Source organism: Amblyomma americanum, chromosome 4 (assembly GCF_052857255.1).
Source record: "Amblyomma americanum isolate KBUSLIRL-KWMA chromosome 4, ASM5285725v1, whole genome shotgun sequence".
NCBI classification, from domain to species: Eukaryota; Metazoa; Arthropoda; class Arachnida; order Ixodida; family Ixodidae; genus Amblyomma; species Amblyomma americanum.
The window spans coordinates 208,221,693-208,248,982 of NC_135500.1; the positions used below are offsets into that span (position 1 = coordinate 208,221,693).

At 46.1% G+C, this 27,290-nt stretch overlaps 3 protein-coding genes across 11 annotated transcripts in view; all 3 read right to left on the reverse strand.

Annotated features, from left to right (window-relative positions):
- Window positions 1–10,307, reverse strand: part of LOC144129198 (uncharacterized) — a 28,866-nt gene extending 18,559 nt beyond the window's left edge. The window contains exons 1-11 of the mRNA XM_077663178.1: window positions 10,282–10,307; window positions 9,926–10,115; window positions 9,443–9,633; window positions 9,147–9,235; window positions 8,977–9,083; window positions 8,701–8,888; window positions 7,970–8,096; window positions 7,189–7,314; window positions 5,805–5,940; window positions 4,541–4,677; window positions 2,914–3,012 (exon numbers count right to left, since the gene is read on the reverse strand). Coding sequence (XP_077519304.1) covers window positions 2,914–3,012; window positions 4,541–4,677; window positions 5,805–5,940; window positions 7,189–7,314; window positions 7,970–8,096; window positions 8,701–8,888; window positions 8,977–9,083; window positions 9,147–9,235; window positions 9,443–9,633; window positions 9,926–10,115; window positions 10,282–10,292 — 1,401 coding nt within the window. The 5' untranslated portion in view covers window positions 10,293–10,307. The remainder of the gene's footprint in view (window positions 1–2,913; window positions 3,013–4,540; window positions 4,678–5,804; window positions 5,941–7,188; window positions 7,315–7,969; window positions 8,097–8,700; window positions 8,889–8,976; window positions 9,084–9,146; window positions 9,236–9,442; window positions 9,634–9,925; window positions 10,116–10,281) is intronic.
- A 186-nt stretch (window positions 10,308–10,493) lies between these two features.
- Window positions 10,494–27,290, reverse strand: part of Mad (mothers against decapentaplegic homolog 1) — a 33,617-nt gene continuing 16,820 nt past the window's right edge. For 5 of the 9 annotated variants that reach the window (XM_077663181.1, XM_077663179.1, XM_077663187.1 and 2 more), the window contains exons 8-9: window positions 12,894–18,250; window positions 10,494–12,669 (exon numbers count right to left, since the gene is read on the reverse strand). In XM_077663181.1, coding sequence (XP_077519307.1) covers window positions 18,011–18,250 — 240 coding nt within the window. In that variant the 3' untranslated portion in view covers window positions 10,494–12,669; window positions 12,894–18,010. Of the gene's footprint in view, window positions 12,685–12,893; window positions 18,251–27,290 lie in introns of all 9 variants that reach the window. The other 4 variants (XM_077663182.1, XM_077663180.1, XM_077663188.1 and 1 more) reach the window with 1 other exon arrangement.
- LOC144127703 (uncharacterized) lies at window positions 23,278–26,188 on the reverse strand. The gene is made up of 3 exons (XM_077660622.1): window positions 25,709–26,188; window positions 25,561–25,567; window positions 23,278–25,515 (listed from the first exon to the last, which is right to left on the reverse strand). The coding sequence occupies exons 1-3, from the start codon at window positions 26,131–26,133 to the stop codon at window positions 23,545–23,547; spliced, it is 2,403 nt and encodes an 800-aa protein (XP_077516748.1). The 5' UTR covers window positions 26,134–26,188; the 3' UTR covers window positions 23,278–23,544.

A 27,290-nucleotide genomic window follows, 5' to 3' on the forward strand; every position in this document is an offset into this window, starting at 1 on the left:
TTCGAATGGCGTCCAGCAGAAAAAACCTGCAGCAAACCGGAATCCAAACAAGTACTGGCACAAACAAGGTTGCTCCATTTCCCAGTGCCTTAGACCACTTGGCCATTGCCTTAACCTCTCGTGCTATGCATTCTCATTGCTAGCCTCTCGAACTGCAATAGTAAACCATTTTCCTCCTCTTTCATCCCTTAGCTGTTCACTTCCAAATGCTTGACAACGGTAGTGCTGCCACTGTGGTCATTTAATGGAGCCAGTTGAGCCAAGAGATAGAAAGCCTCACATGTATCGTGATGGCAACTTTATGTAGCCGCATAAAAAGATGAAAAGGTTTCCAAGACGTCCCTAAACCCGAAAAGGAGTGAACAGGCGCTAAGGTGCATCAAACAATGATAGCAGTGAGAGACACTGATCGCGCTGCATATTGTTGAAATGAACTCTGGTGCTCTGGAAAAAAACCCCATGTCTTTGAATTAATCGAGCCAGTGCAAGCTGTTTGCTCGAATTATCTGGCAAAATTTACATATTATGTGACTGCCGAAATATTATGAATTATCCAGGATTTTGAATTAACTGGTGGTGAATTGGTATTGACAATATTGAAAGGTGCTGACAATATCAAGGTTAAGCTGTAACTGTAGACAATAACCACATGGTGCAGCTACGTTCCACTCCCTCAATTCCTCTCCTTTTTATCTTCATTTATTTGCTTCCACATGAACCTCACAACTGTTCACACATCCCCTCAGCTCAAGGCAAAAAACAAAGTGGATTCTGCAACGTGCCCTTTCACTGTGCAGCATATTCATTTTGCAAAACTTTATTTTTATCCTGATCTTTCTTTGCATGCACCCACTAAGATTAAGCATGATATTATGTGAGTGGTTGGGTTTTTTGAGAGTTCCCTTTCGCCCTATTAGCTATCTTGACTGCCTTCAGTTGCTTTCAGGCAACTGCTGAGATGCACCATAGTGCTTCGGCAGTTCCGTCAAACAACCTGTGGGGTCTCGCAAGGCGCTTACTATTGTAGTCGAGCTTCCCCGCACAACCCTCCCACAACTCCTCCATCCTTCTTTGCTTAGCTGTGCTAGCTAGAAATGGAGGCTGTGCCATTTGCTGTGCAAGCACCATGCCGGCACAGGAGAAAGCTGATCTGGAGTCTGACTCGGGTAACTGGAAGCGTGTGTGGCTCCACTCTTTGTCGGTGGAATGCAGCCTAGAGGAAACAACTCTCACGAGTTCCCTCTGTCCGGCACCGGTGCGTCTGTGTCGCCCAGCCCTTGCCCATGTGAGCATTCGCCCGTAATTAAACTGGTGAGTCAATCATCCTTGACTCTCTACTGTAGCCCTTCAGAAGATCACCTCCTCGTTTGTTACTATCCGGTGTTTACTGCTTTTGTAGCAATAAACGCCGCTTGTGTCAGCCCACTGTTGCATCCCTTTCTTCTCAATGGCATGGCCCGCATTGTCTGCTTGTGCGCTGTAGTATGAGCGATTATGCAGTAACGTGGCGGCCTGACTGTCAGGCACAGACGAGCAGAGAATATACATATATATTCCCCCCTGCAATTTTAAAACCCCACAAACTCAAAGCATCGCCTTTTAGAACGAAAACCATGATGCATTTAAACAACGCCTAAGTTATGTTACCAATATGTGGCCACATGTTGGGACACGCCGATAGCAACGTTTCATAGCAGAACATACTCTAATCCAGTTTTACGCAGTTTTCAGTGCCAAATTAAGATTAGGAGTCTTCCATTAGCTGGCAACACCCCGCGTGACGTTTTTCATATAAGACAAGACCTTTCCACTCCGTTCGTAATCTCCTAACAAGTGCTGGTCAGTTATTGGCTCCTAAGACCTACGAAACTCAGGGAAGATGTCATCTGTGCAGAAAAAAAAATTTCCGTTGTGCTACAAATTCAGCGCTACAGATACTTAAGGTCCGTTCGATTCGCTTGCACTACGTGAACTGGTTCTCACGGTGCTGCACAGGAAAGTGCAGGAAAACTGTGCACCTCCTCAATGGTCGGTGCCGAAATGGTGCAGCTGCAGCCGCCATGGAAGCAGACAACGGCTTGCGCGACGATGGCTTGCGCTTTGCGATAAACGGCGAATATACTCAAATTATTCCATTCGTCGATGATAACAGTGCCTCACACGGGCCCGCCGACTCTCATGGAACGTGAGTGGCCACCCGAGAAGATGGCGACGGAGGTGGGGACGGCGGCCCTCGCCGGCACCTTGCATCTTTTGACCATCGTGCTCTCAATGGACCCGTAAACGGCGTCTTTCCTTTCTACTAATAAAGTTATATTAGTTATGTTAACTAAAAAGTAAACATGTGCATGCAGCGCATGATGCATGTTGTTGCAACAACCGCTTAGCATGCAAGTCGGCGCGTGCACACCTCAGTCGTGTTCAGTAAAAGCACACGTGTTTCGCTTAGCTGCCGCGAGGTTGCATCGAGGCTGATTCATGGCAACACTTCGCTGCGATGTGCTGTTTGAAAATTCTTCACGCGGTTCGGGATGTTGGTGGCCGTTGATTTGGGCGCCACGCTGCTGGCTGCAATTTGGTGGCGACGCCAAGGCGAGCAGACGACCAGGCCTGCACTCGACCATTCGTTTTGGAAGTAGGCAGCACTTGAACTGCTGGAACTGGCGCTGCACGCTGGCGGCACCGCCATGGCACCGCTGCGGAACTTTATAGAACTGGTGCAGGGAGTGCAGGCGAATCGAACGGACCTTTAGTGCATGATAGAAAACAGTGTGCATCATCTTTCCTGATAATGTTTGCTATTGAGAACAAGAACAGCACACCAAGAACTCAGTTTTCAGAGATTTCAATGATCACGTCTGTGGCCCATTCCAGTTTTTGAAAAGCCTCCAAGTAAGAGTTCCCATAACTTACAAATTCTTTGTCGTTAGGGTGAGCACTGATGACAATGAAAGGCCTATTGTCAGGGCACAGTAAGGGTGTAGCACTGTCCGCTGTTGCCAAGACCGAGTTCTGTAAGCAAGCAGAGGCAGAGTTACCCGATTTTGCAAATTACATTCCGCACAATTATATACACAGGAGGCTTCACAGCCTTTCTTACACGGCAGATAACAGCAGTTCAAACAGTTCTCATAACACGCCTTATCATCTAACGACACACATACACACAGAAAAGAGGGAAGAGAATCAGGCAGTGCTCAAGTAGAAATGAGCAAACATGAGCAAGAAAACCATGAGATTTATTCATGTTTCAGTCAAGGACCTGCCTTCACCAGTGAGCAAGGTTGATTGTACAATTAGTGTTAGAGACACTATAATCAAATTTCTTTGCATGTGGGTTCTTTCTTCTAACATGCAGCCAGAGCTTCAGAAAAGCGTTTTTACTCTACAACAATGAATACTGGAAGGGCCATGCGCAAACACAGTGCCTAAAAGTTCAAAGTTCACTTCGATGAAGTGTGGTCCCTGGCTGCAGGGTAATTAAACGATTCTGTACATGTGCACCCACTCGAACTTTATGCACAATAAAACCTCATTAAGGCATACTCGCTTAAGCGGTAGTTTCGCTTAGGACATAATCGCATGAAATCCCCACTCAGCTTCCATTAAACCTCAGGCATTTGGTGCCCGCTTACGACGCAGTAGTTTATCGTGAACGTCTCTGTTAGCACATATCTACCATCGCAAACGAGGCAGACAGAGTATCCTGTGAAGCACCCGCGAACGATGCTGCGCATTACAAGGAAACTTCACCGGTGCCTCCAACACACTGGTCGCTGCAAAATGTTGAGAAAGATGCCAGAGACACTGCGTACGTAGCACACAACGAGCATGCTTGGAGCTGCTGGCTCGCCTGAAACAAGGGACCAGACTCGCCTCCCGCTGCGTTGTCACATCATTGGTGTTATCATGGACTGCATGTTTCCCACATCTAGTGCTTCCTAACATCACTCCCTAACGTGTCTCGAGAAGGGGAGAACCTCCGAGTGTTGACCACAGCTGGCAACAACACCTGTGAAGGGCTCTTCGCAGGTGTTTTGCAGCCAGAAGGCGTTGTAGAAACTGCCCCTTCTGCACGTTTAGACAGAAGGGCAGTTGAGGCTCCAGCCTAGTCCTCTGGTAATAATAATGTTGCCTCACTGGTGAAACGTCACCCACAGCAAGCAACATCAACGATAAAGCTGAAGACAGCCGGGCCCTACTGTTGAAGAAACTGTTTGCCCGCAAGTCGCACTTCGCGTGCTCACCTAATTATGGGCTTAGCAGTCGGCACCCTGTTCAGCCGTGCTAGGAGCTGCAAGGCCACCTCGGCGGCAGACATAACAGAATTCTGTGGCCCTAGGCAAATAAAAGCTTCTGCATGTGCATCCTTTCATGTATCATGTATCATTCTTTATTGGGTCAGTGGATTAAGAGGCTGTTTACGGTTACAGCGCACTGCCGCTTTGCCCATAAATTTCCCACTGTCCCACAAGGCATGCCTTAACAAGGTTTCATTATATACGTGCTTTCACTTATTAAAAAAAGGCAATGTACTCACATTAACTGCATTTCTGAACACCACCTCATCCTTGCACTGCCTCAGGATGCTGTAGATATCATTGGCAACGCGTTCCACAGAACGGGTTTCCCAAATACGAACGCCTTCGTCATCTTCACCGTCGCTTTCACGAGAACCTAGTAGCATCGAAACATTATAAAGACTAAGCAAATACATGGAAAAAAGAAACTGAAGATCCCAAGTGTACGACACGTAAAAAAAAAAAATCTGTACAGTCCCGCCTCTTGTGGAGAGCATCACACTGCACCCCTATGGCATGCCCTACTGTCTGCAATAAAGATTTCTTTAATGAATGCCCTCAAAACATGTTATCTGTTCAAAAAGAAAAGTCAAAGGGGCAGGACCGTCACTCCCAAGTTCAGCCAGCAGTCAGTCATTTTAAATGTAACTAAGCACAACTGAACTGATAGTGTTTTATCATTAAATTTCATAACAGGGTGATGAATTTTTCAAGAAAAATAGCCTTCTACAGCAAATGATTCTACGTTACGACACTGTCTAGGATAGCGATTCAGGTAAAAAAAAAAAATGACAGGTCATGCTATGCAAGAGCATGGTTTGAATGTGTAAGCAAGCAGTTGACGACACTACGACTGCTTTACGATTTTTCAAACTGCTGAGAACACCTTTTGGTGGCCATTGCAAACACCTTTTATTCACTCAACTTCTGCTGAACCACTGCCACAACAGTCTTGTTCACACTGCATTAGTGTTGCTTTCATTTGAAACAGTAGCATTTTTAAGACAGTGTTTAAGACATGTCAAGGCATTGCCCATTTTGCCTGGTCCATGTTTGGCGGAGGAGAAGTTGTTTAAGTCAACCACCTTCTGTTTGCTCACACCACCTAGGAAGACGATATGTAAAGTTCCGCCGCCACTGCTGCTGCCTTGCCGCACACACTATGTTCACGTCTATCCATCATGTAACATGGCACGTCATGGCTATGAGGTTCCATACTTGCTTCCCAGGAGAAATTCCTCGGTTCGAATCTGACCCATAGAATTTTTTTTTTCTGAGATTTTTTTCTGTCTGTATGCCGCAGAAGGAACACACAGATCACTGAAATTGATCATCGCGGCCAGCAATGCTAGCGCATTGAATCATACTACCACGTGAAATTATGTGGTAGCAAGGATTAAGCCCACAAAGGCATTACATATAACAAGATGCAAAAAAGGAATTACCTATACATGATGTTTTACAACAACAAAATTTTCCACCAAAAATAAAATAGATGCATACCTTGTTGCACCTCATGAGCTTTTCTCCAGTCTATGTACTGTATAGAGGCAAACTGAATGGCGAGGTGGTTAGGAGGCCAGGATTTCATGAAGTTGACAGGAATGACAAACTTCCCTATGTAATCCGCAAGCTTCACCTGAATGGACAAGCATTACCGAAGTGTTAGACAAAAGGTCTTCAGAACAGCACCGAAGCAAAGCATGCTCATTTTGGCATTAGTATTTCAATTCAGCCTGCTCAGATGTCGGGCATTTACATGCTGCAAATTAATTCGTGATAAATGGGGAAAACACAGGAGTACAGAAAAATCTCGCTGATACGTTCCCGGTTCATACGGATTCCCGGTTCGTACGATCAAAATCGCCGACATTAAAAATGTCCCACAGAATTACACTATATTTTTCCCGGTAATACGTTTCCGGAAAACACGATTTGCCGGCTACTACGTTTAAAATTTTGACAAATTGTGGTCGTATAATACGTTTATTGACCAACCGCACATGTGCAAACATACAAGTGGGCCGAACGTGAGGGCACGCGACATGTTTTTTGCGGCACTAGCCCGCCGTAATGGCTTCTCTGCAGTGCCTTGGTGCAAGGAGGCGAAGCACCACAACCATGTCTAGGAACAAAAAAATTAAAAACTGCGCGCTAGAATTCACGAAAGCCGTTTATGCGGGGACGCGATATGAAGAGGAAAAACGCTGAGGTTTCTATGCGGTGCATAAGAGAAAGAAGGCGAAGCTTTTACGAACTACAGCGATGCGCATATATAGCAAAGGGCCGGGTGTGAGAAACGCAACTTAAAAGAGCAGAAACGCTGCGACAATCAGCCGCCGCGGTGGCTTTCCCACAGTACTTGGGAGCAAAGGGGGCGAAGCATCCAAAAATGACAAGGAAGAGATTTTAGTTACTATCGTCACTACCGTCGGCGGACCGGATGCGGTACGAATTTTCTTCCGCGCTAAAGAAAGCGCGAACGCGGACTGAATTCAGCGAGCACTGGAATAGGATCTGTTCAGCTCTTGTGCCAAGGAATGCCAATCGCGTTTTTATAAAGTGAAGTTGTCAATTTCTTTTTTGCCTCATTCAACAGCTCCATTTCTCAAAATCACGCGGTTTCGATCATACGTTTTCCGGGTAATACGTTTTTTCCCGCAATTAAAAAAAAAACGTATCAACGAGGTTTCACTGTTTTGCACAATGTGTAAATAGTTTACGTTACCCAACTAGAAATCTAGTGAATGTGAATAGCTACCCAGGCAGAACAACACAAATGAATTTTCACAAAGAGGGAGCAAGATTTATGCACGGATGTAAATCTCATGGAAAAAAAAAGGCAGTAAAATGAGAAAATATGGATCTGAGCAGGTAAGCCACATACCTCTTTGTTGGTATACGTAGTGTTCCCGTATCTTGCAGTTACTAACGGAACAAATATGGTGCAGTTTTGAATGGCGTCATTGAGTTTGTTTTGCCAGTCATCACCGGGAACGATGTCATCTTGGTCCTTGAAGAGAAAAACTAGTCAATGAATTTTTACATGCCACAAAAGCGGTGCAAACTTGAGATTGACAACGATGGTGAGCTCCATCCAGATTAACTGCGACCACCTGGAGCTCTTTAAACTATATGTCTGCACGCAGGCATTTTGCATTTCACCTTCCCCAAAATGCAGCTGCTGTGACCATCTGCGAAATGGAGCTGATCAGACTCAGAGCGTAGCTGCTGAAGAGGCAGTGTGAAAAATTAACAGAACTATAACTGTTTGTGTGTATAGCAACATACCACAAGAAATAATGTAGTCTGTTAAAGTTACGTGCGATGAAAATTTTTTTCGGAATGATGTGATAACTTTGCAACACCTAACACTAGCCGAAATATATAGCAGAGACTTAAAAAATCCGGCCCCGCAACATTATTCAGCCGGCCCTAATAAAAAAAGCATGACATACTACACTATCGAACAATTTTCTGCAGCTATTGAAGAGAAGCTACGAGTGAAAGGCAACTGCTTCCAGAAGTCTGCTACATTCACATGCTCGCAAACAAAAGACAGAGGTCTGGAAGATGAAAGCTCACACCTCCAACATCTAATGCAGTAATATAGAGGGGAGTGAAAAAGGAAAGTATGGAAATTAAACATCAGAAGTTTCAAAACATACCAAGAATACTTTTGCCCCCAGAACTTCCAGCTGTGCTTTTAGCTTTTTTGCATGCTCATCAGCTTCGCTACGTGCATAACTTATGACAATGTCTTTCTTTGAGTCCTGCTGAATTGTGAATCCAGTGCTGAAACACAAAAATATAAAAATGTCAGCACAGGCAGATTAGCAGAACAAAGGATGACAATCGATGTGTTTATTGGTGCAGGGTCATCTAAGGCCAAATAGCATCAGAAACTAACATGAAATGAAATTAAGCCTGCACACAGATTAAAAGTGCAATGAGTAATAATGGGTATTAAGCATTCATGAGTAAGAATGATAAAATACTAAAATGCAAATGTAAAGTGACTGCTAAATAAGCAACAACTAAAACTGCGCATGGTCAAGATAATATAAGAGGTACTGCAAATGTTACAAATGTTTGAATGGTTTTGAATGGAATGGGTAATTCAAGTACAAGAGAAAGCTTTGGATGCAATAGAATGCAATTCTACGATACTTAAGAAAATATGCTTTCCATTCATCTCTACGTTTATCACCCTATTGCAGCAAGCACAACGGACTCTGCATGCCAACATTTATCACACATAGGGTGTGGCTTCTGGATAGGCGGATAGGAGTGTATCCAGTACATGTGCCCCATTCTAAATCTTGTCCAAAAAAATTGAACAAAACTGTTTGTAAACTGTACTTTTCAAGATAGTCACACTGAATAAATGAGCACGAACCTATGCTTTTTACGCTTTCTGCAGTCCTTGTTTCCACGTAGGGCGAACGGGGCAGTAGGCTTGTTCTGAGGTAACTGTAAGGTCACGACACCTTGGGAAATAACATCCCAGGCGAAGAGTGCACTCTCTTGGGTATTGAGCACAGGCCAACCATTCCTATCGCAGAAGGCAAACTCTCCATCTAAAAGCTTTACATAAAAGAACAGAGTTCTCACATGAGCCAGATTGCTACAGGGCCACACAGCAATGAGAAAGCCACCAGAATGAACCACTTGCCTGTTCATTTATCTCTGAACGAAGATCTGTCACACTTAGATTTCGATCAGCAAAAATGAAACCAATGACAGGACCACCAGCCTTTTTAATTCCAATACGCCATCGATCTGAAAGCAAATGGTTAATACATAAGCTATGGCACAGCAGGTGTATTGCAGCATCATACTCACCAAAGTGCCTCGTAATAAATAGAGCGTTTGTGTTGCCCAAAACGTCAGTGGCGTTTATATGTTCTTCTTGGTGCTTCAACACTGGAATCCTGAGAAAAAGAAAAACTGGGAGTCAAGCAAGCTTGTTTACCGGCGGAACATGCGTGCAATAGTTTTCGGATTTAAAGAAGAAGAAAAGGCAGCTGGCGTACTGCTACAAACTTGAGCGCGTGCCTTTTCTTTGACACACTGCACTGGGAGCATGCCATACGCAGCAGGCGAGCTGAAAGTAAATGCCAACAAGCACGGATACGCACCTTTCTTGGGTTAGGAACAGAAAGTCGTGGGGAAATGTGGGCAACTCGTGGGCAATAAGTTCCCGCACACCTTGAAGACTGACGTTCTTATCCGGCAACCTTATCACTCCCAAGACATCGCTTTTTTGGCTAACCTGATTGATGTCAGCTTCCCCAATCACGTGAACTCCTACCAGAAGAGAGCACATAATCTGCAAGAAAAATTGCCCGTGATCAACATTTGAAGATAAGCTGTCTCGACTACGACGGATAGATAGCGTCTGCACGTGCGCGAAACCTAGCTACGACAGTGCAGCACTCAGGGCTGCATTACAGCAAGCAGCCAAAGTAAGGTCACTACTGTCCATTCAATTGCCACACGCCAAGTACATTCCGTTCTTGATAAGAGGCCGAATATTGCATTCCAGCGCGCAAACTTTCGGTAAGCGAGCTTTTAGTAGGCGGCAAAAAATCGTGCGCAGAGTCGATTAAGAAACTCCTCACCGGTTGCGGTAGCTGTCCGTGCCGTCCAGGTTGCTTGCAGCGTGCCTGGTGTGAGCACCAGCGTTCGCTACAAGCATGTAACGAGTCTGCTAGTTTCCAAGCAGCCCCGGCTGCCAAACACCGGCAGCATGCACGCTCGTCACACGCTCGTCTTGGTTGTAGGAAATGCTGTTGAGCTATGACGTCACGCCTGTAAACAAGCCAGCGTTGCCAGGCTTGAACTCACGTGTGCTGCCCACGGGCACGCGCCGCAACTTTGGCGCATTGTGCGAGCTATGGTGCGAACTCTCCACTGCTCTCCACCTCCAATCTAAACATAGGCGCGCGTCTATGAAAGAAAGGGCAAAGTTGCGTACTGCGTACTCATCCTTTCCTGACCTGCTAGCGCGTACAGGTTTTCCCGCCCGGATTTTCCCGCGCGCATGCGGCGGCGTTCCGCTTCGACCGGCACGGCAAATACCGCCCCGCTATCCTTGCAATCAGTTGAGCTGGCCGCTGGCAATGCGCGGCCAACGGCTAAGTGCAAGTCGCGAACAGAGCCACAAAGGAACGCCGCCGGGGCGAGAAGTTCAGAGGAATTTTTTTATTTTCTGCTACAGTCAAATTCAAAATACAAAATCAGGACGCACAACACATCACGCTGCATCAAATATAAACTGTACAAAACCGTAAAGCTTTAACCAAGCTTAGAAACACGAATGTGACTTGCTCCTGCGATAAGAATGAAGGTATCAACTTGCAACAAAAAGAAAAGCGGATCGTGTAACGAGCTGTTCACATGGCTGTATATAGCACCAAAGTGCACTGCTGCATGCTAACTAGCGGCTTCCTGTAAAAAGTGGCACCTTACTATGGCATAAAAACTGGTAAAAATGGCTTTACTTGAAGGCACATAGCAATAATCTCATCAAAGCTTAAAAGGCGATGGCAATAAAGGGCCATGCTTTGCAAAATTGCCTGCTGCTGAAAGGTTCGCACAACATAACTCTCGAGCATATCAAGCTTGTTGCCCTGCAAATTATCTCATCAATATGGTGTATTAGAGAGTGTGCTTAACAAAAAAGAAAATAAAATTCTGAAGGCAATTTCATCTTGTGCCTCCAATTTTCACTCCCAGAAAACCTTATGAAGACAAAAACCATGCTCTAAGGCTCTCTGAGAGCAAACATCTTACAAACAATAAGAAGTCAAAAGGAAAAGAAGGCAGGGCCATACAACATTCGTTTTCACCGCACCTGTGCGTAAAATGTATGCTACATGCATAATGTGTGTGTACAGCATGCACTACTTTGCACTATCCTTAGCACCTGTTGAATGAACGGTGGTTTATGCATACAACCGAATACCGACCACATTATGCCATCACAGCGGGTAACAAAGGACAGCATGCACCGACACTCACCTCACTAAGGTGTGAAGTTGCTACCACACACGGTCACAACATGAAAAATATGAAGTCAGCATCAACACACTATGATTAAAAAGTTAAAATGCTACACCGCAACGCAAAAAAAAAAAAACTGCAAATGCTCATGCGCTATATTACATGCATTACCTCCTCTTTCGTCAGATACGACCAAATGTAGATCTTGTTCTAACATATTGCAGCGAAAACAAACCTCGATGCAACTGTATATAATACAATGCTAATGCAGAATCAAGAGCAGTAAATAACAGTGGACTTATTGCATCAAACTATGCTCCAGAGAGCTAAAATCAACGCACAAAAAACCTAACACAATGTTCCGAGCAACTTGGTGGGGAGGAGAGAGAGAGAGGACAGCTAAATCCCAACATAACATGCTTTCAAATCGTGACTGCTGCTCCTGAATTGAGTCGAATGGCACTTTCAGACAACACACGCTAAAGCACACACCCAAAGTGCAACTCCAAGTGCTGATGTGAAACTGGGTGCCTTAAAAGAAACTCTGCAGCAGAAGTTCCTAATTAAGAAACCCACTGCTAAAGCTTTCACACACAAAATGTCCAGCCAAAAAATTTTCTTGGGCACGTGGCGTACTTGTGCAAAACACTAGCGAAAGCCCAAGATAATCGCCTTGTGAGCTAGCGAAGCAGGCAGGAATTCGGAAATCATGGCAAAATGCCCATCAGATCAGACACTTCCTAAAAACAAGACACAACTACTAAGGCAGCCAGACTCAACCTCTGATACCATTTAACGTTGGGAGCGGGTAATAGCAGGCAGAATCCTCACAGAATATGCTGCACCAGCCTACCGTGACTGTAAGCCCATCTAAATATGTACAGGCAAGAAAATCAACGTCTACAGGCTATTGAACATCACAGCACCACAAATCCAGTTTGCACCAGCTATGTGCACAGGTATATTGAGAAAAAAAAGAAGAAAACCCCACAAGTTTACAAGTTAAAACCTCACAAAGGAATTCAGGAACAAATACCGCCGCAAGACAATTGAGGAAAAGCTGGGCACAGTCGCTGCAAACAAACATTTGCTCCTGCTCAAACATATTGCTTGAAAATGCAGCAAATCTTCTATGAAACTGGTAAGAGCAGACAAGTATCACTTAAAACAAAAATGCGCTACCATCAAGTTCATGTGACTTGCAATGTATGAGTAGTGGCCATAGTAGACTCACGGGCAAGCAGACTGCACCAACCTAGGAGGAGGGTAGTGGGGGGTTTGCTAATCCAAAGGAGTGCACCCCCCTCCCCCCGCCCTTATATTCTGCAGCTTTCTTTTTGCTTGTAATTACGACGACTGCCTAAGTGATGAGGCACTGACATGCTTTCTTTTTGCTTGTAATTACGACGACTGCCTAAGTGCAGAAGGGTAGCGGATCGGGCTAGTTGGTGCAGATTTGACATTTTCAGAAGCGCTAAAACACCGAGGACGCAGAGGGAACAGACAGGGACGAGCGCTTGTCTGTCCCTGTCTGTTCCCTCTGCGTCCTCGGTGTTTTAGCGCTTCTGAAAATGTCAAATCTGCCTAAGTGATGAGGCACTGACATGGAGGTAAATGCAGTCTTGCGTCGATGATGCCTGTTGACATGTCACGACGGTTGACTTTCATTTTATAGAATATTTCATTGGTTCCATTTACTTGCTAATGCACCCCACCATTGCATGAGAGAAATAAGCACCAATTTGTCAGCGAATACGACGGAAAAAAAAAAAACACATTTTACGGACAAATGTTAAGGTGACAATTAACGTTTGGAATGGCAAAACCTTCTTAGCCATCTGGTGAGTTATACCCCTGTCACACGGCATTCCTCGAAGGCCTTTCCAGCAAAGGCACCTTTTTTCACTGAAGGAGCGAATGCTTAAAGGAGCAGCGACGCAGCTACACGGTGCAGCCCAAAGGCAATTTTTTTATTCTGATTGCTTCCTTAAAAGTACTGCAACAGCTACTCTCATCATCAGCAGCAGGTTTTGTGTATTGCCTTGGCCACCAGGGGCGCTTGGTGTTGCTGCAACACTTTCACTGTCTTGAAATCTGGGCATAAAATATAAACACCCGCACAAAAAGCAAAGCCAGACACAGCTTATTGCTTTTGCTTTTTGACGTTGGATGGCACTGCGATCGCAGGTTCTCTAAGGCCACGCCTTTGGGCTCCAAAGGTCTCTGACGCGCGCCTTCGCCTCAAAGGCCCTCAGCGGCAAAGGCATAGCATTTTTGCTGGGTAGCTGCACTCCTTACGCCTTTGGATATAAGGACCTGATTCTTAAAGGCCTTTGCGGTGCCCGTGTGACAGGGATATTAGTCACCTTGTGCGTAGTACGACAGCACCTCAACTTATCCCCGGTATGCTTTCTGGCAACAGCTCAAGCACTGCAAGTCGCACAAAGAGCAAGCTTATATGATATCAATAAATGAGCAGTTTTTTTCCCACCTTAATTTTCATATAGCATATTCCTGATTATAATCAATCCACTAAGGCGAGCATCAACATAACTGACTACTGTTTGAGCACAGTTGGTCATAATCCATCAAGGAGCAATCTCATTAAACTTTTACTAATCTAGTCACCCACACCTTCACTAGTAAACTGACAGCTGGAAGGCCAATCCATTCAGTACAAATGGTAGAAACCAAAGCGAGTGGCAATAACAGACATGTCACGTAACATTGCACACAACTAAAGCTCTCTACCATTGATACTGACATTATTAAAACAGCTTGAGAGAAGATCTCAATACCAGCCAACTCAAGGCCTTACAGATGCTCTTTTCACTAAGGGGACGATAGCCAACTGGTTGTCTTGTTTTCATAACGACAATACACTTCAGTGAGCCAGGTGGTATTTGCTTCAAAAGTTACTGAAGGATGCAAATAAGACATTGTGAAGTGATAAAATGCAGTGATGGGAATGGCCATTAGCATTTTAAAAAAGCAGGCTTTAATCTGGAGGTTACTATCAAGTAGTTTTGTCATGTTTTGCAGCAGATGCCAGAGGTTGAGAAACAACACAGAAGTTTGCGTTTCATACGATGATACCCATTGACTAGAACCATTAAATCCAGTGTCTCACAGAGCACCACCTGTTAAAAGCGAAACTGACAAGTATAGAAACTGCCTGGAAAAATGAGAACATAGGACCAAAGAAATTTGGCTCCTTGTGTTAATGCTATAGAAATGATTTTTTCCTTCTTTCCAGCAATCTGAAAGACAAATGAAAATGATTCTTTTTCCTTCTTTGCAGAAACCTGAAAGCCACTTGAAGCCACTCTACTTCCTTTGCTTGCGCCAATACCACTTAGCTGTTGTCAATGTCACTGATGTTTTTCAGCTTCATACATCCAAATGCACCACCGACTGTACATTACCGCACACACACTGCCTCAACCACCTTCTACTTAATCCCGCACTTTGTGTCCGGTTTAAGGCATGCAGGATTCGTCCAAAGCTTTATTTTTTCTTGGTTTCCCGACAGATGGCAATACCAAAATGGTCATTTTAGCAGCATTTCCGAACAAAGAAATGTGTCCGTCGGGGGAAGGGGGGTAAAGACAATAGCAATACAACACAGATTAGGAAGACTGTGCAGCTTTTCGTTTTTTGATGCACATGCAATGCAAAAGGCAATGGCAGACAGAGGTAACAGGGAAAGCTAAGAGGAGGAAATTGAACAAGCTAGATCATAGATCATGGCCAAGCCTGTGCCGCTCAAACCCAGTTGCTTGTTAAGTTTGGTTTGGTTTATGGGGGTTTAACGTCCCAAAGCAACACAGGCTATGGGGGATGCCGTAGTGAAGGGCTCCGGAAATTTCGACCACCTGCGGTTCTTTAACGTGCACTGACATCGCACAGTACATGGGCCTCGATGGTATGAAACCAAGTGGGATAGCTAAATGGTGATGCACGAGGGAAAAGGCATCAGTATTATGCTCTACGTGAAAATTTTGGAGGCGCCACAAGAGCCCGAGATCAAAGTGCCACAAGTCTGAGGCAGTAGCCAGAACACAGAAAAAACTAGAGACACTGGAGCTAGTAACCAAGAACAAAGAGCAGCTGTAGTAGCAAGAACGTAAAAAGGTGATGGAATGAAAAGCAGCATGCAATGATGTTGAATGGCAGGAGTGTGAAGTCTGAGGAAAGGCAGAGTGCCTGTAACCGGATGCTGCAAAAGAAACAAGAAAGTTAGGCAAAGCAATGAGAACAGGAAGCAGGAATGAAAATGCAGCCCTCTAAAGGCCAACCAGGAGTGGCAGCATGCAGCATCGACTTCTAGGCTGTTGTTGCATTATACTTCTATAAGACACAGTCAGATCAGCCCCTCATTTCTCTTGCTTGCGAGTTTGTTGTGTTTTGGATAACATTAGCTCAGTAATGGCTGTACCACTGAGGCAAGACCACAAATCACATGCAATAATTATCACTACACCAGCAAAAAGTGAAAAAGTATGGAAAATAATAATAATAATTGGTTTTTGGGGAAAGGAAATGGCGCAGTATCTGTCTCATATATCCTTGGACACCTGAACCCCGTAAGAGAAGGGATAAAGGAGGGAGTGAAAGAAGAAAGGAAGAAAGGGGCGCGGTAGTGGAGGGCTCCGGAATAATTTCGACCACCTGGGGATCTTTAACATGCACTGACATCGCACGGCACACGGGCGCCTTAGCGTTTTTCCTCCATAAAAACGCAGCCGCCGCGGTAGGGTTCGAACCCGGGAACTCCGGATCAGCAGTCGAGCGCCCTAACCACTGAGCCACCGCGGCAGGTAGTATGGAAAAGTGCAGGATTGGATTTCGATAATCACCATTTTTAAACTTTCCATCTAATAGGTGCACACGAGCATGACCCATATCCTTCTCATCACACTAGTCTCCATAGCCCAGAACTTCATGCTGCATCTGCTGCTTTTTGGAATTAAATTTAAGTCCAGTGCTAGAGCAGTGTCTTTAATGAATTTCCCCTTTTAGATATACATAGCAGATTTCACGCAAAAGTACAGTGTAGCGCAGTTAGCATGCCATTCCCACCACAGCATCATCTTTGCAATTGCCGATGATTCCTCGTTTTTGCACTGTGAAAATGCAGAACTAAGCAGGACATCACGGGTACCCACGAAAATGCTACAGAAATAACGGCATCTCTGCACAGTGTGGAAGTAGACGATGCAAGCGTAAAAGCCTACAAGTGGTAAGCTTTACAGGAAAGTCTAGAAGGCGCAAACAACCAATCTGATCTTGATTTAAAAGCTGCACCTACTGAGCAGCCATCAAATGTCTATAGTCAGTATCTACGCTTTCATGGATGTTTCACACCTTTAAAACCAATTTCACAGATCCCACATATCAAAGCAGAAAAGTAGAAAAATAAAAACAAACAACATGACACAGCAATGCAGTACGATATGTGTACACAGCACCAACAAATCATTACTGCAAATAGCATTTTAAAAATGAAGATCTGGACACCTTGGCAGGCAGCCCACCACAGTAACAAACTGTCTGCAAGCAGTACATGTGTGCTCAAAGGAAAAAGGTTGTCAAAGCGCGCGGTGGAAGTTTCCTTCGCACTTGACTTTCCTATGCATGCAATCGTTCTCCACATTTGAAATCTGCAACCACTATATTTAAAATCAAAAGCTAAAAAGGTAACACCGACAATGGAAGAGTAACGAAATTGTAGCAAGGCCATCAGGAAAAATAGTGCACCTTTCTTGGAATTTCCAAGCTCTTCTTACATGCGCAAGCCATACAACAGAATCTCGACTTTGTGTTCCTTGCATTATGTGCAGAGCCCTACTACGCCTTGAAGAAAGCTGGGTTAAAAAAAAAATGTGGTTGCACTACAGTTACTAAGCAGTCGCTCACAAACAGAAATTTTCCGGAATATTGTGGGAAAGGAAAAATAAACAGCGCCTGGTGGTGACAAAAAAAAAAAAAAGGTGTTGCGTAGCACCTCGTCCTGCGGATAGCAGATGAGCTGCACTCCTGCACAGTTGTTATGCAACCTCGTAATCACGACCTCATCACATCCAGCACAAGGCTGAAGACAAAATGCACTGCAAATGTGTTTCGTGTTTTGCGTGCACTCTACTGCACAGAAAGCAGAACATCCCTTTGAGGGTCTTCCATGCACGAAGAAGACAAAAGCCAAAGAATGAAAAAATTACTACACACGCACACGTGCTTAACCACCAGCGGAGGCAACACGAGTCCCCGCGCAGTACTGAGGCCCCACAACTGCGCCTGTAGCTCGCGTGTAGACGTTGTTGAGTGGCGATTGTGACGTGAGGAAGCATACAAAAAAAAAAAAGAAACTTAAAATGTCTCAGTCACAACAAAGCTGAGGGAACGAACCACACCGTGAAGAATGCACGCATCGTTCTGCACTCCCGACACCAGCGCCCAAGATGAGCAGAGCTGGCCCCTACTTGAGGCCAGGCGCACACGGAGAATAGTTTCCAACATGGAGCGTGCGTTGCGAGAGACGCACTAAGTGCGCCAGTAAGGGACGTCGTCAATGTTCGGCTGGCGTGGGCTGTGGATGTGGGACTCTGCTGCTGCTGGATGTTCGAAACGTGAAAGGGTTGTGAGAGGGGGAAGGGTGAAAGGGAGAGAGTACTGCTGGTAGTAGACAGGAGACCGTCTTGTCACGAAACAGAGGAGATGGGGTTATGTGGCGAGCCCATCTGCGTGAGCACCTTGTCAAGCCACTGCAGGGGCCCTGAAAGGTGCACTTCAATCCAGCAGGGTGTTGAGGTCACGTCCTGGCGATGATACTCGGCGCCCCAGCCTTTGACAAAGCTTATGCGGATTAAGCACATCTTCGTCAGCTCGTAGACCGCTTCAAAGCCATGGTTAACTGCCATCGTCAGCAGCTCTGCAAACTCCTGCGCACGTGCAAAAAGAAAAAAAACAAACACAGATCCATCTTTTATTGCACATTCATTTTGCCGAGCACTCAAACGACCATCTTTTTTAAGCCACTGTACAGCAAGGACCTCAATTCTAGAAGTCTAGGTGTCACAAGTAGCACAAGAGCGCACATATGTGGCAAGTAACACACCATGAGCACTTCATGGTGCAGGCTGCCAACTTCAGCCATTGTGGCAAGAGCCTCCCTCACTAGAGGTGAAGCTAGAAAGCTGCAAGAAAAACCAGTTGACCCTTTAATATTTCTGCTCACCCTCATCCCCAAGTGATGAAAGTGCATACAAGACTTCCCACTTCTTTGCCCCCCCCCCCTTTCCGAGCTGCAGAACTAGGTAACTGTGTTATGCCCCCAGGAGACAAGCATTCTGGTGCCACTCCTGCCTCTTCATGCATTCACATGCTTTTCTTTCTTGGAGAAAAAGATGTTGGCTTTCCACAAAGCTCAGTAGCCTGGTGGCCGAGTTTGCTGCATCTTGAAGTGCAAAAGCGAGGACAAAGAACATGCCTTCTAGTCCAGACGTGTCTCCTAATACAGAAAAACATTGTCGATACTTTCTTTTAATGCAAATAAAGAATGCAATATCCAGGAAACGTATGATCCAAAACGACTAAATTTCAGAAATGCAACTGTAAAATGAGGTATGCGGACATATATCAATAATATCACTTCATAAAAATGTTGATTAGCATTTCCGGCACAAGGACTGAACAGCTCCTTATCTAGTGATTGCAGAATTCGGTACGCATCTGCGTTCTCTTCAGCGCGTAATGAACTTCGTAATGAACACACCTGGTCCTTTGATGCCAATGGTGAAAGTACAAGGCGAAATCTTCGAAATTTTTCAGGTGCTTTGTCCCACTGCATCTAAGCCATGAGGGGAAGCCACTGCGGCAGCTGACTATTGCAACATTTTTGCTTTTCCTGCTGCGTTCCCCAGACACGGCCCACTCGTATGCAAGAGCGTCATTGTAGTTCTGAAATGCTTAAGCACCTAGCGCTTAGGCTCTGTGAAGAAGCTAGATCGTTTGTCCCCTTCATGTCATGTCCCCGCAGGAATGACTCACTTGTAGACTAGCGCACTAGTATTTTATTTTATTTTTTTGCGCTTCACCCCCTTGCACCAAAGAACTGCAGAGAAGTCACTATAGGTTCAGAAAGCACTGCCGAGTGGTGCTAGTGCTTCCGACGGGGAGCGTCATCTTTGGCAGAAAAATAGAAACTGGGAGTACCCACTGCGCGCTTTCTCATTTCGTCGCCGCACTTCCTCTCTCTTTTATTGCACAAACAGCTCTTGTGCTGCATCTACAGTGCGGATGTACAGTCTGCAGTGCAGCTTAAAAAAGACCTGCGAGTTTGACAGCTACTGGGAAAGCGAACTTGATTAAAAGTGAAAAGCTTGTTATAACGTGTACGCTGTGGAGCAAACGAATGACAATGACATAGCTTGATTCAGCGGGTAATGCACTTTACAAGTCAGCAATCACATCATTTACGACATGTATCTCGAGGTAAATCTGTCATTTTGTTACATGCTCAAAATACCGAACATTCTACAAGCACTGTGAAACAAAGCGGCACACTCAATCAATGTTCTCCGTTGTCAATATGGGGCATATGTTTAAGTTGTTTTGATATGGCATTCTTGCAGAAGTAATCGTGTACAGTCGGAGACTCAAGTTTTCGGCTTGCGAGAAAAAAAAAACACCGTCCACAGCCATGGCATATTATCCGCTAAAAACACTGGAAAGTACAAGACACGTGCGCTTCATCCTTTCGAAAATCACCTGCTAACTTGCCTGCTAGGCAGCTGAACTTTAAGCACTACGAGGCTAGGCTTACTGCTTGCCTCATTATATCAGTTCTCATGCCATGCTTGCACTTGAGTTCTCAGAATTTTGGCTTTACAGACGTAAAACTTGCTGCGGGAGCACGGTGTTCAGTGCGAGTAGTGCCGAACCACAGGTGCGCGCTGTGGTATCCTGCGCGTGACACGCTCGGGTAAATAGCGCGGGCGTAAACATACATTTCAAAGCAATGCACTCAATGTTTTGGTTTGGTTTATGAGGGCTTAACGCCCCAAAGCGACTAAGGCTATGAGAAACGCCGTAGTGAAGCGCTCCGGAAATTCCGGCCACCTGGGGTTCTTTAACATGCACTGATATCATGCAGCACACGGGCCACTAGGACTAGCGCTGGCAACGCTCTGCACTATTGTTGGGCAGCGGGACATCATTTTGAAGAATTCCCAGCACTTCGGTGTCAACGTCAAGCAAAGAGCACGAGGTGACTGCAGCCGGCGTCAATGTGGACGGCCAGGTGCTACGGGAGAAGGCCGACATTGCCCTTTCTCTTAGCACTGAAAATTTTCTAATGTCCGAAGAGTGGCATCACTTCAAATATTAATGAAAGGCACGGGCTTGTTTACAGAACTGTTAGCGAACAAGGTAAAAAAGTGGACGAGACAGCTGTTGCGACTGGACTGAGTCGCTGCCAGCGCCGACTTTGGGATACACGCCACGCAACATTTTCAATGCCAATGAGGCAGGCATCTTCTTCAACCTGCAACCGAGCAAGAGTTTGTGTGTGAAGGGCCAGGCTTGTCAGGACAGGCCAGAAAACTAAGGAAAGAGTGCCTGTACTTTTCGGTTCCAAGGCTGATGGTTCCGAAAAAATTACGCTCACAGTCACTGGCAAGACTAAGCAACCGAAATGCTTTCGGTTAACTGGGCATTTGCCTTGTTTGTACAAAGCTAGTAAGAAAATCTGGATGACCACAAATCTTTTTCGAAAGTTTCTTATCGGCAGAGCTCAGAAAAAATATCATTGAAGAAAAAAATTTATCGATCAGTGCTCCGCCCTTACTAGGCAAGTGACATCAAACAATGTCAGTCAGGCTCTTGCCTGCGGACACGAAAGGACCACCTGCAGCCGTTGGACGCTAAAAAAATCCGGAATGTAAACCATCACTTCAAGGGCCTTTTAGTGAGGCAATTACTCGCAAACACTGATCAGAAAGATGACACCTTGCGGATTAGTCTGCTGGACGCAATTTTCTGGCCATCGCCAGCATTAACGGCTGCCGCACTCTATCGCGGTCGCAACGCGCAATGATCCTCCGTGCGCGCATCGGCTGCGTGTGGCCTGGGGACAGACGAATGCGTCACAGACTTGCGACGAGTGAAGTGTGTGATGGATGCGGTGCAGTGGAGACACTAAAGCACCTGCTCCTTCGCTGTACCGCGTTCGCTGATGCTCGTCGCGATATGCTCGCGGCCTACAGAGAGCTGGGCCTACTCCCGGACTCGCTCAAGACACTACTGTGGCCGCAGGGTAGTGCACGCACCCGTGAGCGAACAATGGTGAGCCTCTGTGAATTTCTCGAACAGACGGGCTTGATGTCCCGTCTGTTCTGCGCCAGGTAGTGATGCGCTGTGACAGAACGCTCCCCGTGCACTACCTCGGACGCTTAACAGCTGGGCGTCCCACCCCAGCTGTTGTGTGCAAAGTGTTGTGCGCGTGTTTTTTATATGTATTATCATTTATTTTTATTTTATCACTTTCTGTACACGCGCACGACCTGGACAACTTTATTTTGACTTTTTGTAAACAGTGTATATATGTCCTCTCCCTATGTCCTTTCTTGCTGTCCCCTCACCTCTTTCATTTCCCTTCTTCATACTGCCTTCTATCCTTTCTTTCCGCTGCCCCAGCTCAGGTGCCGCCGATACAGTGATGGTTGATGCCGGGGTGAGCAAAAATCTTTTAACTTCTTTTTGTTATATTCTTGATTATACACTTACTACTACTACATGTCTTGGGACAGTGAGACTACGAAAACAATCGAGAACTGCTGCCTAAGTGTAGATTCACGACGGCAACGATGGCATAGCCAAATGCCGAAGAGTCTGACGATGATTTGCTACTATTGAAGGTTGGGAGACGTGTTGGATGTTCAAGCTTCTGCTTACGACTTTGTCACTGCAGATGACAAGCAACTTGCGGGTTGCGAACCACTAAGATTTAATTTATAAAAAAAATGAGCTGTCGCCATAAGACCGCGATGAAAAAGAGGGTGACCCACTACCATCGATAGCAGAAACCCTCAACAGCCTTGACGTTCTGTGCTGCACCGGCAGTGTGAGCGACGAAACTGCGGCATGGTTTTATTCTTTTCAATGAGCTGATTGGCGAAATTGAGCCCAAGAAAGTGCCAACCAGCATTACTGACTTTTTCAGCCAAAAGTAATTGCGCAAAATAAACTTTGTGTTTCATCTTCATGCTAAACTTGGCTTGTTTTGGCTCATACAAATCCGGGATGATGCGAATATTTTTCGGGGTCCTGCAGAATTCGTATCATCGAGAATCTACTGTAGCCGGGCCGCACGCGAGGGTGCCATTCTATCGGCTGTTATCTCCATTTGCCTGCGACTGCTAGCTTTACGGATGTATCGTTGAGTGTTTATTGTTTTGAGCTGCGCATGCGCTGTCATACCATGCGGCGGGGAACTACATACCATGGACTAGGGTGGAAGGGAGTATGTGTCCTACAATTGGAGTCGACATTTTTTTGGCCAGCGAGGGATGCGAGTTTGAGGGGTTGACATATAGGCGACAATATATGGTATGCACTGTGCGTTACAACCTTTGCAGAGTTTTTTAGGATGTGTTCACAAAATTTTCTCACCCCTTTTTCAAAGCCTTAATTTAAGGGGGGAGGTGGGGATCGGAGTCAATTTCCTTATTTTTTGTAGTAGAGCAATGAAATTTGACATGGCTATTGGAAAGTGTGCAGAATGACTAAATACAAAGTTTCATTGATATATCTTGAGTAGTTTTGATATTACAAATTTTTATTTGCACTCAACTTGCAGAAAGCCTGGCATGACAAAAAAACATGGTAGAAACCCACAGTTGCTTTTATGTTTTAGCAAAATGAATAGTTCATGCAGCGACATTCTCCAAATAATTTTATCACTCTTAATTTTTTTTACACAGGACAACATATCCATGTCTGAAAAATGAGGTCGTTATCAACGCGCTAATTTAGCTAAGCAGTAAAAAAATGAGATAGTTATTAAAAAATATAGGAATGTCACTGCACAGAGAATTTACTAAGAAATACAACGCAATAAACCTCATGCAAATCCGACAAGGCATAGTTGTTCTATGCTTTCTGCAAGCAGGACAGTCGGCTCAAAACTCACTTCTGAGAAAACTGGCTCTAAAGTTGCACAGCCGCCACATGTTCTTCAGAATGCCCCAGGGCTGTAATACTTGGTGTCTTTGCTTGCAGGGGTCTTCTTATGCCTTTGCTCTTTCGTTTTTTCTGCACTGCATGCTTTTCTTTTTCTTTGTTTGTCCTTCTCCTGAGCTCTCTCAAGGGCAAGGCTACCGGGTTTGATGCCCACAGACTTGCATACTTCAGTGTAGGCACGCAAGTTACCAAAGTTGTAGCGTGCAACTGCTTCATGGACTGCAGTCTCCACTGCAAACAATGAAGCATGCTGATCTTTGGAAATCATTGACCAGATGACAGAATGTAAGCTTTCTGCAGCATTCTGCGTCTTGTTGCCCTTGCAACGCTCCAGCAGTTGCGGGTCAGACAGGCGTTGGTAGACAGGTAGCAATGCCTCTGCTACACGTCTTGGTAGCTTGTACTTATGAGGCGGTGGTGGCTCCATTTTGGCCTGTGCTGACCTATGTCTGCACCAACTGTCAGGGCCAGGTGGGCACAGCTCATGATGAGGCTCGTCATCTGTAGATGTCACATGGTACAATGTGGCCATCACGGCCCTTTGCATGTCACTGACTTCGGTGTTTCTGCGCAAGGCTAAACCATAGTAATTGGTCAGTTTTTTAATTAGGTCCTGCGTGAGTCCACCTTTCCCACCCAATGGCTCCCCTTTCTTTGCTCTTGCAACCAGTGTGCGGAGTGCAGTGCCCATCCTCTTCTGCACATGGTTTATGCAGTCCTCCTTAGTCAGGGGTATGAAGCCGTATACCTCATCTTTGCAGAGTGCAAGATATGTTCGGCTGTCACCATCACATATGACATTCGTGTAGCGAAGGCCATAGCTGCTGAAAGAACGCCTGAAAAGTATTAGTGCAGCTTCCACCTCCATCTGACCTGAGGCAACATCTGTGTTTTTCTGGCACTGATGCTGCTCAATCCAAGTGCCATAGCTAGGGTCACTCTCCGCTGGTTGCTGACAGCACCCTAGGCAGAAATTTGACAGTACGGTGCAATCCAGCACAAGCCCGGTATAAAATTCGATAATACATCCTACACCAATGTGAGAGCTGTGGCCTCGTGTAAGCCAAGTGCCATCATACACAACTGTTATGTTACTTGGGCTGGATGGTTGCATCTTGCTGTAGACGTCTTTGACAGCAAGTACAGCATCTGCAAAAATGTTTTGTGCAGCTTCCTCTGCTCCAGGTTTAAACAATTTTTTTAGGTGGCCCTGATAGGTTTTTTGATGCAGCCCACGATGTGAGACGTTCATTGTGGCCCAGAAGTCGTTCAGGGCAGTGGGCCCTTTTCCAATGGTCTTGATGGCTTGCATAGCTCTTATATTGACCTCAAAAGTCCTTCCTTCAGACTTCCTTTTTGATGACCAATGTGAAGCAATAGGGCCGCAAGCACCACAGGAAAGCACCAATTTTACTGCTAGGCCCAGTTTAGTCTCGTGCTTCAATGACAACCTCTTCTTAGAGCATTTTGGGCACAGTAAAGACCCTATTATCGAATTCATTACACTAGCTTGAATTAATGTGAATTCATCTTCATCTGGGGCCGATTCTTCCTCTGTCTGCCGCGCGAACCCGAACTTGCGCTCTGTTGACGACACCGCGCGAAGTGTAGCACGGACGCTGCACGCTTGCTCCTCAGCTGCTTCCAAGGTCACAAAACGTGGTTCCAGGTTCACCTGAACGGTGCGCTTCTGTTTTGGAAAAAGCTCGCTGTCATCCCGTTGAGCTGGCATCGCATCGTCACTCGCCGCCGCAAAAACGGAACTTTGCCCGGGCCGGTGCTGCACTGCGATGTCACGGCTTGTGGACGGCGCCGGGTCCCCAGATTCACTGCCGGTCATTGATTCCGAGGGCAGGTGCACCGTTCGAACGGTGCGCTTCTGCTTAGGGAAAACTTCACCGTCATCCCGTTGAGCTGGCATCGCATCGTCACTCGCCGCCGCAAAAACGGAACTGAGTCCGGGTCGGTACTGCACTGCGATGTCACGGCTTGAGGACGGCACCGGGCCCACAGATTCACTGCCGGTCATTGATTCCGAGGGCAGGTGCACCGTTCGAACGGTGCGCTTCTGCTTAGGGAAAACTTCACCGTCATCCCGTTGAGCAGGCATCGCATCGTCACTCGCCGCCGCAAAAACGGAACTGAGTCCGGGTCGGTACTGCACTGCGATGTCACGGCTTGAGGACGGCGCCGGGCCCACAGATTCACTGCCAGTCATTGATTCCGAGGGCAGGTGCACCGTTCGAACGGTGCGCTTCTGCTTAGGGAAAACTTCGCCGTCATCCCGTTGAACCGGCACCGCACCGCCACTCGCCGCCGCAAAAACGGAACTGAGTCCGGGTCGGTACTGCACTGCGATGTCATGGCTAGCGGACGGCGCCAGGCCCCCAGATTCACTGCTGGTCGCTGATTCCAAGGGCAGGCTTGCTTCCGACGACACATCGGCGTGACTGGATATCGGAGCGGACCTCCGTTCGTGCGGTTCAGTTGCTGCTGGCCGCTTCTGTTTTGGAATAGGAGGCTTGCGCTTACGCTTCCCGTAAGCATACTTCGTCCTGTACTTCTGGCCCGTGCGACGCTCCATCGCGGGCTCACGTACGAAACCACACGCAGCAGATGAGTTGACGAAAATGCAGAACGGACAGCACGGACAGCACGAGTTGAATCGCAAACTATCGTTTTCACGAAGCACGCGCGCAGCAGACAACCGGAGAAGCGGCATGCCTTTCGGCAGCCAATCGCAGGGCGCGCTGAGCACCACGTGACTGGCGCGGCCAATCAGCGCCTAGCTGCGACTTCGCGGGTGCCCTCGTATTTTTCACGTCTGTGCATTTATTTTTTATCGTAGACACGTGGTTCCACTGGGAGAAGAACCGCGGTGAAGCAAGCTTTCCAGTGACACCAAACTTGCCATAGGCGGCGGTGAAGGTGCGGCGGTATCGCGCTCTGAAATCGGCCGTTTTTGCGCGGATTTTGGCCAGTTTTTTGCGACCCGCGGTCAGAAAAATATTTTTTAGGTACGCTTAGAGACTGTTTTCGGCGGAAATTTTTTTAGCTGTGATAGAAAAGGTAATGCAGAATCCGAATCTGCCATTTTCCAAAAATCGATTTTTTCTGCGATTTTCGCGATCTGATCCCCGCGTCCCCCCTTAAAGGAAAAAGTACGCATAATACGTGAATAAATACAATATACTGTTATCTCCCTTTGATCACCACCACAAAAAAAAAATAGAAAAGGGCAAAAACATTCCCCTATGTTTTCCCTGGGTACAGTAACTCATGGCTTCCTTCAATTGTTTTAGCACAAAAAGGTGGGATGCAGAAGAGAGCACACAGACGAAGCAACTTGCAACTGATGTCTACTGCGAACAGCCATTAAAAAACAAATACGTAACATGTGACTAGCAACACCTGCCCAGTAACACTGCACACGCCTGGCAGCATTTAGAAGACCCTTCAATTAATGTCAGTTGCAAATTGCAACTTTGCTCATCTGTTCTCTCCTTAGATCTGTCTTTTTGTCCTAAGAATTTTCCAAGACGAGCTCCAAAAACTGACAGCTGGCAGCACAACTCTTTCTCCAGGGCGGATTTTCTCCAGCGCGGAGTTTCTCCAACACGGAGTTTCTCCAGCACGGAGTTAACTCTCTAATGGGCTCTATGTTGCAAGCAAGCATCTTTCCACAAATAAGAGGGACACACAGAGCAGAAAAAGTAGTGCATGTCAAGCAACAAGTACTGA